Source organism: Phragmites australis, chromosome 1, assembly GCF_958298935.1.
Source record: "Phragmites australis chromosome 1, lpPhrAust1.1, whole genome shotgun sequence".
Classification (NCBI taxonomy): domain Eukaryota; kingdom Viridiplantae; phylum Streptophyta; class Magnoliopsida; order Poales; family Poaceae; genus Phragmites; species Phragmites australis.
The window spans coordinates 36507125-36517673 of NC_084921.1; the positions used below are offsets into that span (position 1 = coordinate 36507125).

General features: G+C 42.7%; 1 protein-coding gene across 1 annotated transcript; it reads right to left on the reverse strand.

Annotated features, from left to right (window-relative positions):
- Positions 1-8227: 8227 nt before the first annotated feature.
- On the reverse strand, positions 8228-10086 carry LOC133917018 (pathogenesis-related genes transcriptional activator PTI6-like). Its single transcript, XM_062360949.1, has one exon. It carries the CDS (start codon positions 9326-9328, stop codon positions 8456-8458), a length of 873 nt encoding a protein of 290 aa, XP_062216933.1. The 5' UTR covers positions 9329-10086; the 3' UTR covers positions 8228-8455.
- Between the last annotated feature and the right edge of the window lie 463 nt (positions 10087-10549).

Below are 10549 nucleotides of genomic sequence, written 5' to 3' on the forward strand. Positions count from 1 at the left end.
TTTATTGCACTTGAAGCAAGTGATGAGTGTGGTGATCTTCTTTTGACCTTGACCATTCTTCTTGTCATTGTTGGACTTGCTCTTCTTGTTAGAATCAAACCCAAGTCCACTTTTATCTTTTGGATGCCTTCGGTATTTAAGCATATCATCTAGAGTGGTCTTCCCTTTGAAGCACATAATCACATCTTTCTTCAAAAAAGTGACTTGGTCCTTGAGCTCCATTATTTTCTCTATAAAATTAAACTCACCAGTGGAACTAGAGGATACATTAATGTTAGATCAACAATGAATAATTGACAATTCATCGAGGGATATAGAATTGACATTAAATTTCTAGGACTAGCATATTTTAAATCTACATTATACAAAGAATGTGTGATATTGTTCACATGAGGTTTATAAGATTTTATCATTGTGATCATTACCTTATGAGTTATTTCTAGCATGGTATGAGAATCTACAAGATCTTCATAAGTGCACAAAAATTTATCATGACTTTTTTTAAGCTCACATGCTTGCTAGTAAGCTTTTCAAGTTGACATCTTAGCTCAACATTTTCTTTATCTAAAGATGCTACAAAAGAATTAGAGTTAATAACACAAGCATCATCAATAGAAGAAACAGTGGATTTATCCAAGATAGAATATTACAGTTAGGACATGATATTGCTAAATCTACTAAAGGCATAACATCTAATTTATCAATTAAGAAAATATGCTTAACTTTGAGATCCTAATAAAGATTAGATAAAAAAAACTATGAGTTTCTTAGAGTTTTTCATATTTCTCATTCAAGGCTTTAAGCTGTTCTATTTTCTTAATGAGAAATTCCTCTTGCCTCTCGAGACTTTCCTCATGCCCTTCTATTATGCGCATAAGTTTGATTATTTTAGGCATGATTTTTTTCTCAAAGGATCAAACTCGTGCTCATCACTATCACTAGCACTAAAACTAACATTAGCATTATTAACCTCACTTACCACTTTCTTTTTATCTTTTGCCATAAAACATAATGGAGAATTGGTATGAGGGGATGAGTACCTTAGAGAAGTGGATGCTTCACTTCCAAGTTGATGACAATCCATGCTATAATGTCCATATCGATGACATGTATAGTATGTCCTCCTTGATCTTCTCTTAGGTGGACTTTCCTTTTTGATTTTTCTTAAGGCTTTTCCACCTAAACTTTGTCTCAAGTAAGCTTCTATTTCCTTCAAAATATTAGTCTTACAAATACTAATAGAAATACATGCATTAACCATATCATCATGATATATATAAAATGTTGCACTAGATGATATGCAGGGATTAACAACACTACTATATATGAAAATTTCATTGCAAGTGTTGTTAAAGTTCAAAGAAGGCATCAAACTAATTCCACTCACCATATCATTATCATGCTTGTATTTGTCAATTGTTAAGGTGGATGATAAAGTGGCATCCTGTTGGATAAAGGAGGAAATTATTTGGTGCTTTTCATGATGTGATGATGAAGTAGTGCACTCTCCAGATGACATCTCTGGAAGAAGAACCTCATCATCACATTTAGACTTGCCATATCTTTCCTTAAGAATAGTCCAAATGAGATGAGCGTCTTCAAGCGACATGATGGATTCAACCACATCTATACTCAAAGCATTAAATAAAGTATTAGTAGCTTGAGCATTGAAATGTATGCATTTCTCTTTCTCATCAAATTATATGAGTTTATCATTAGCAGAAGAAATACTCACATCTACAACTCACTCTATTTGAGGACTCATAGTCCTAAAATTATGAAGCACACGAGTACTCCACTCAAATTAATTAGAGTTTATCTAATAGGAGTGGTTCTACGTGCACTAATCTATTAGTCGATATCTTCACTCTGTAGGCGATAAAGCTCTAAAAGAGAGACTTGACTCTGATACCAATTGAAAAGATAATGATATTGTCTAGAGAGGAGTGAATAGGCATTTTTACAAAAATTTATCCCCTTTTTGTCTTGGCCTATACTTGCAGTGGAAAATAAAATAATAGATTTTTCATAAGTGAAAATCCTAAATATGATAGGCACAAATAGTGCACAATCACTATAGTTACAATTCTTGGGTGACAAAGATTATTCAAATCTAGCAAAAGATATGTAAAAAAAGTCTAATTGAAAATCCTAAAAACATTGTTCGACGGAAGTTCTGGAATTACTGTTCATCAGAAGTTCCGAGTTCAATCCGAAACTTCCGGGTTCAATCTGGCACTTCCGAGTTCAGACAGAGAAAGAGCTAGAAACTGAAATTAAAGTACGCCTAATGAGTTTAGGTCAAACCAAATGAAGTCGTGCGTTCCAAATGATGATTCTCTGTATATCCACGGAGAACCTACAAACAAGTAGATCGAGCAAATATGTACAAATGAAAAGCAAGGAATCAAGAACAAGGAAATAAGAGAGGAGACACAAGATTTGTTACATGAAGTTTGGATATCTCCTCTAGAGGTTTCTACGTCTCCGTTGAGGGGCTCAATCATACTTAAGTCGGGTCTCTCTCAACCCTTTTTCTCTCCAAGCTCGGTCACACTTGAGCTTGACTTCCACTCTAAATTTCTTCCCTTGTGGAGACGAAATCAAAGCCTTCAAAAACTTCCCATGGCACACCACAACCTTGGGTGCTCGCCGGCGACACCTAGCTGCCTAGGAGCTTCAAGCTCAAGAATAACAAACGCGATGATGAACTTGTTATCGATGAAATCAAGTGCTCAATAATAGAGTTTAGCTCACTTGCACTCACTCTTCAAATCTCTCAAACCAACACATTTTTCTTCTCAAATCTCACACTAAATCGGAGTGGGAAGGAGTTCTTTTAGCTCTAGAATACTTTTCTTTTGTGCTATAAATAGCAGCTCCCTTAATAGGTGTGAGGGGGTATTTACTTAACCCCAAAAACTAGTCATTATGCCCAAAAATCAGTATAATCTGAAACTTCTGGATTCACCCTAAACTTCCATGTTACACAAGCTAAACCCAACAGAGGACCCCAACCCAAAACTTTTGAGTTAACCTAGAACTTTTAGGTAAACTAAAAAGGCCCAAATCGAGAACCCCAACTCGGAGTTAACCAAGAACTTCTGAACAACCCGGAACTTCCGAGTTTAGCACAACATGCCCTCTGAATAAAACAATAACTTTTGATCCTGATGTCCTATTACGACGATTTTGGACTGTATAGAAAGGTTATTCAGTGGGCTACACATCCCTACTAAATTCATAATCTCAAACACATTGGATCAAAAGTAGAAACACTCTGAAACCTTATTTAGATACTTCCACACTTTCCGCACCAAACTCATAAAGCGAACTCTCACTTTGGGTTAGTTAAAAACTATTGAGTATTGAAACACGGCAAATAGCTCTACGTTGCATCCCTCTTAATAGTGCGGCAAACCTATACTCAAATTCAAAGATAAAACTTTTGGATTCACTGGAACTTCCAGGTTTTATGAGCTAAACCCAATAAAGGACTCTAACCCTGAACTTCCAGGTAAACTAAAAAGGTCTAAACTGAGAAACTCATAATTAACCTAGAACTTTTGGACAACCTGGAACCTCCAAGTTCAGCACAACACACTATCTTAAAAAAGCGATAACTTCTGATCCAGATGTTCGATTTTGATGATTTTGGACTCTACAGAAAGTTTATTTAGAGGGATACACATTCCTACTGAATTCATGATCTCAAACACATTAGATCAAAACTAGAAACACATCAAAACCCAAATTTAGACACTTCCATACTTTTCACACTGGACTCTTAAAGCGAACTCTCACTTTGAGTTGGTTAGAAACTCTTGAGTACTGAGACACAACAAATAGCTCTACGTTACATCCCTCTTAATTGTGTAGCAAAACTATACTCAAATTCAAATATAAAATTTGTTTGAACCACTTTGAGCCTTTGAATACCTTCAAGTACCGCTTCTTGCCTTCAAACTTAGAGGGTTGATAACTTTTATATTATCTTCACTCTATCTTTTCTTGATTCTTCATGTGATTAATGTGAATCATTCGTAGCTTCCCATAGCCTCGCAACACCTTTACTCGTTCTTCACCATCGCCTTGGTCCTTCGGTGCCAAGCCATTGGCTTGCACTTCACCACCTGATGGTCCATCGCAGCTAAGTCTTACTTGTCCTTCACCGTCTTTTCATAGAAAATAACTTTGTATCCGACTTCTTCGATGAATTCACTTTATCAAATATGGAGTCTAATCTTTGTTCTTCAATCTTGGCATATTGGATTTTAATTCAACTTATGCCTTCTTATGTATCCTAACCCCAACTCACTCTCAAGCATAAAGCACATGAGCTAATCCATAAAACGTAATTGAAAATTTTGTACCTTAAGTTACTTGATCTCCACAAGTAACTTAGCATTCATGCTTATTATTATTCTTCATATATAACCTAAGTCCACTCATTTTCAAGCACATAGCATAGGAGTTAGTTCATAAAAATCTATTAACAATGACATACTCTTAGTTACTTGATCTCCACAAGTAACTTAGCTTTCATTCTTCAAGCTGCTACTTCTTCTTCTTATGAGCATCACTAAGATCTCAATGACTTTGATGCAATTTTAAATGTATGGTATTTTTTAACTAATTCATTATTTATTATTTATGCATCTCCTATGGAATAACCTAATAACAATTCTCAATATAATTGTTAGTCCATAAGTATTGTCCTTGACTTACCTAAGCATCGCTTAGAACCTATTCACCTACAGAATAACCTACTAATAATTTTTAACATAATTTTTAGCATAATTGTTAGTCTATAAGTATTTTTATTAATTACTAAAACCACACATAAGGGTTAGATGCACTTTCAGCGCCACATTTTGCATAGCATCATAATCATATATAAAATGAGAAAAGTTTATTGCACTGACTTCAACCATGGTTATAGGAATTTCTCTAAAAGAATCTGAAACGACACTCGTTAAATAAGGAATTGGGTAATAATCCTTGCATAGTTGTACGTACATTACATCACTTTTGTTTAATAAACTTTTTACGCCTATTGCAACACACGAGCAGATAACTATGTACCCTTATGTCTAGAGCTAGGGGTCGTAATGACAGAATTCACTTACGGGGCATGAAGAACTCACCATAATACACAAAAATAAATTGCTTTGGTTCAAATTATTATGAGGCAGAACAAAAATTCCAATTTTCAGTAGTGAGCACTAAAGAACTCAACATAATCGCACAAAAACAAATTGCTTTGGTTCAAAATTTTATGTGCCAGAACAAAAATTCCAATTTTTAGTAGTGAGCACTGATCAATTTTATCTGCACATTCACTCTTGTAAAAGATTAAAAGAAACATGTTTGCAGCAAATTTTCTCCAAAGTCGTCAAGCATTTTATACATAGAGAAGTGTAAACTGAACAAATCTCAATTTTTCAGAGATAAAACCTCTGGGTCAACATAATCATCTACACCCAAATTTACATCCGCAGGAAATAAATTTGCTTACTCCTAATTAAACTGATCGCTCAAAAACGACTTCGGCGTCAGAACTATAAACAACCCAACACAACTATTAACTGATCTGGTTAGGAAATCAAACAAGAACCAATCAACCTCCTCTTCATCGGACTGAGAACCCTAATAGATAAAAACATCAAAATGATATGAACACTCACCGCTAAAAAGCCGCCCCGCAGCCTCCTCTTCCTCCAAAACACCCGAGCTCTAAGACCTGGATCACCAAAAACTACGCGATAAAACCCCAAATCAGATCAAGAACACATACTTGAATGAGCAAAACAAAGAAGAACGAGAACTAAAAAGAGAGAGGGATCGTTCTCCCCCCTTACAAACTGTACCTCCCTTTAGCGACTCCGATCCGAATGAGGGATACATTCGATGAGAAGGTGCAGATAAATAGAACCAGTAGCAGCAACCATCGCGAGAAACGAAAAGGTGTAGTGGAAATTGAAGTAACCTGACGGGGGAGCCAGTACAACGAGGACAAAATTAGGAGTTTTTAACCTGTAAAAAATCTGGCCCAGGCACCCAATGGGCCGGGGATTGGGCTGAGCCGTACAAGCCTTTATGGTTTCCATTCGAATTATGTGAGTTCGCAATCACTTACCCAACATAATTTTTACAAACCAAAAGATGTGATCAATTGTAACCACCCGGTTGCTCGTCCGTCGAAAAGGGATGTTTCCTCAACGGCAAGCCCCCCCCCCCCTCCCCCCGCTTCGTATAAATCTCGAATCTATCTATATTCTCGAGTTCAATCTCTGTCTCACGATACATTATCAGCGAAGGAATCGCAAGAAGCAGTTGGATCGTACATCGTTTAAGGAGACTCGATGACATATCCACTTACGTGGTGCTAAACGACGAAACGTGAAATACGGGGAAGGTGAGAATCCATGTACATGAGTGAAAGAATCCCTCTCGGTAAGAGAATACAAATAGGTAAAGTTTGCTAAATTTATTTGATGGATGATTTAAATTACACTTGATATTAATTCACTAACAAGTGTCTTTAATATATTTGTAGTTGGCTTAATAGGATGAGTCAAAAGCTTTAAACCCACATTTTGGTTGGAGCTATTGCCTTTTGTTAGGCTATTTAGTTAAGTCAAAGTGATGTAGTCTTTGATAAGGCAAAAGTTCATTTTTTTATGTAGGTTTTTTTTAAGGCATATACTAAATTTGATTTTAGTCTTTGCTGCAAAGACGAAAGATCCACCTCTTATAAGGATGCATATCAAAGATTGAAAACAACACTGATGGATATATATGTTATATATGGTTGATGGTTTAGTAGTAGAATCTGTGATTGATCTCTTTCGGTTAATATTGAGGTTATTTATGTTTTTACATAATTTATCTGGATTGTGGGATGTTATGTCAAACTTTGTAATAATAAATGGCTAGATGCATAACTTAGTGTAGAGGCTGAAATAATTTTTATTCCTTCAGTAAAATAAGTGAAGTAGCCGTTAAAATTTACTAAGGAGGAGAAAGATTATGAGTCCTCTTCGAACTGGATCGGATGCAAGAGTACGTTGGATTTGTTACACGCAGTGTCTGCACAGTAATCGCAAAATCTAAAGGCAGATTCGAGTGAATCACGGATGGATCTGGTGGTACCACCGAAGACACTGTTCCCTTGCTCTCCTGCACAGCAGCGGCGTGCGTAGCGCGCAGGACTCTACAGGACTTGAGCTGGACGGGTACCCACCCGGCCACCAAAGGAAAGAACCCGTCGAAGCGTGCAGCATGTAGCTGGTGGCACACTAGCACTGGCAACGCAACATGCTACTGTACAGTACCACATCTCCGGGCCCATTCGTCATGGAGTCCATAGAGCACTAACCACTAGGAGGTCGGGCGGAATCACACCATCGATGCCTCCATGCCTTGCCGTGGTCCGGCTGCCACAGCCGCTCCACGCGCCGAGCCGGCCCGGGCCACCCATGAAAACCGATGGACGGATGGGTCGTGGTACGAATTATCCTCAGGTCAAAACGGCACCCGGCACGGCACGCCGCGCCACGTACCTGGTCTTGGCTCTGCACCTCCCTTATCTCTTGTGTTGTCTTCCCCGTGTGGTCACCGGCGTACGTGTTCTGTTCCGGGGCGCTACGTGGTTCGTGGGCCGGGGACCAACCGAACGCCTCAGGAGCAGGAGCCAGGACCACCGCTGCGGCTGCCGCCTCGGCTCGCCCGCGTGCTGCGCGTGCATTCACTCGGACCCTCGCGGCCGCGCCGAGTTTCTACTGCCCCTGTCACAGGATTCGCGCGCGCGCCAGAGTTAATGCCGTGAATAGCGACAGGCCCGTGCCTTACGAGAGAAGCCTGCTGCCCTGTCGCACGGACCCGCCGACTGGCAGGCTCCATCGCGCGACGACGGTAGGTTCACTGCACCGATCGACGCAACGTCTCGCGCATACGTTGTGGTCGGCCCCGTCGGATCGGGCAGCTGATCGCGTCACTCATGGCGCGCGGGCCGGCGGGCGGCGGGCGCGGACCCAAGCTACCAAAACCAGCAAACTTTCGGCGCAACCAATTCATGGCCTCCCCATTTCGAGCACGACGTGTATAGACCACGCCGCCGAGGAGCCGTCCGATGGCAAAGCTGAAGCACGCATGCTAGCAGTGAAACGCCGCGTGCGTACACACTGCTAGCAGTACAGTATAGTAGTATGCCAGATGCGAGCAGTACAATAAGAGAGATAGTAGCATATAGGCAGAACAAATCGGACGGTACAAAAACACTTCTCGTGGTAGTAGACTCGTACTAGCACCTCAAAACTCTCTACGTACTCGGCATGTTACATTTCTCAATCGACGCTACACGAACAAGGCACGGAGGCGTACAAGTACCTACACAGACACAACACAGCACTCGACCTTAAAAAAAAAATCCCGTAGACGAAGCCGTTCCGGTTCAGAAAATCGCGGGAAGTGGGTTGAGCGGGAAGAGGTCGCGCAGGTCCTCGAAATAGTAGTCGTTCTCCTGCACCGGCGAGGCCCAGGGCGCGTCACCGGACGCGTCGGCGTCCCACGCCGCCTCGAGAGACGACGGCTCGGCGTAGAGGAACCCCGCGTCGGGTTCGAAGTCCCAGAAGCTGCTGCTGGCGTAGACCGGCGCATCCTCAAACGGCACGAACTCGCCGAGCTCCTCAAGGACGGCAAGGCTGCACTCGGCGGCCGGCTCGCTGGGCGCGGCGTCGGAGTCGTCCTTGTCCTCCGCGAGGGAGGAGAGGGACGGGACCTTGCGAAGCACGGACGTCGGGGACGATATCGCCGGCGAGGACTCCGGGCCGGACTCGTAGCCGGCGGTCGCCGGGTCCTGGCCGCCGCTGGAGTTGGTGGCGGAGGCGGAGAAGTTGATGGTGGCGTTGGCCCCGCGGAGCTGGATGGCCGCGCTGTCGTACACGCGCGCGGCCTCCTCGGCGGTGTCGAAGGTGCCGAGCCAGACGCGGACGCCGCGCCACGGGTCGCGGATCTCCGCCGCGTACTTGCCCCACGGTCGCCTCCTGACGCCGCGGTATTTGGTGCTCGGCGCGCCCGAGCCTCCCTTGGCCAGCCTTCTCCGCGCCCCGCTACATCCGCCAGGACCACCACTAACCCTCCTCGAGCGGTCGCCGTCCCCGGCGTTGCACTGCTCCGGCATAGCAGCAGCAGCAGTCGGAGCTGCCATGGGCGGTAACTCCCGCACCATCCTTCCGACCTTCCGGGCGCCGCACCCCTCCTCGCCGGACGAGTCCGTGACGTCTGGGTCGTCCCAGAAGATCCTCACCATGCGCGACCGCGACATGGCACGTACAACAAGCCACACAAGGAAAGATTGTACTTCTGAATACTCCGTTGAGACGACACAAGAAACCCAACCAATTCAGCTCCTGCAACCCTGACCCCAGCAGAAAAGGAAGCTCTCTGCGGATCGGCAGGCGAATAAAGACCAAAGGGACGGGATGAGAAGCGAGAGGGAGGCGAGGCGAGCAGGCGCTCAGGCGGGCGCAGGGAAAGGGAGTGGCCGCGACAAAGACGGCCTCTTCAACTTCTTTAAAAAGAGGAGCAGAAATGTAGCAGGAGCAGGAGCAGGAGCAGGAGCTACGAGTAGCTCAAAGCAGCGGCAGCCGTAAAAAGCCCCGCCCCGTCCTCTCCTCTGCCGCGTTCGTACCGACGCAGCAGCCGCGGCCCGGGAGGGATGATACTAGTAACGGTTTTCGAGCTCTGTGAAAAATGACTCCTCGGCGAGAGGACCTCTCCGAGTGAGTAACTGAGTACTACTGACCGGACTAGGAAGAAAGCTGGAGCGGAATGGAATGCACCGATGAATAAAGCGCGAAGAACAAGGGCGAAGCGAAGGGAGGTGGCAGCAGCGGTGTGGAGAGAGACGAGGAGGAGACCTTGAGAGTGGAGCTCGGAGGCGGCAGCGACGTGAGGTGGAGGTGAACGTGAGTTTCTGGGGGTTTGTAGAGGTTTTTGGGGGGAGTGGAGGAGGTTACCGCTGTCCACTGATCTTATAGGATCTCCGGACCCGACAGCCTCGGTTGGAACAGGGATGGCAACAGGGAGTACTTATTTAGTAGCTATCTCCATTCTGAGAAGTTTCTCTTATCCTTATATACTAGTAACAGGAAATTTTACGAGAATGAAGTTTTCAATAAAAATATAAAATAAATTATAGTTAATTATTTTTATATATTAATATTATGTCTATAGTATAAATATGTAATTTATTGATATATACGAGAATAATTAATATAATATGGGTTGAATATCGTAGATTAGATAAAAAAAAATATAAGAGTAATTCGTTATCTTCTCTATGTAATGTAATATTTGTATATTTATATAAAAAATATGTATATGTGTGATATTAAGATATAAGGGAAGCAAGGATAGAGATGGTTTTTCGTCCTTATCTTTATATAAATTCATATAAATCAAAAAAAAATTATATCTATCTCGTAATAAAAATTTTCGCTATAGATATCGGGAAACGGAGCCCATTACCATCCAGTTGGAACCC

Excerpts from the sequence above, each read along its gene's own strand:
- LOC133917018 (XM_062360949.1), bottom strand. The coding sequence starts at position 9,328 with ATGTCGCGGTCGCGCATGGTGAGGATCTTCTGGGACGACCCAGACGTC.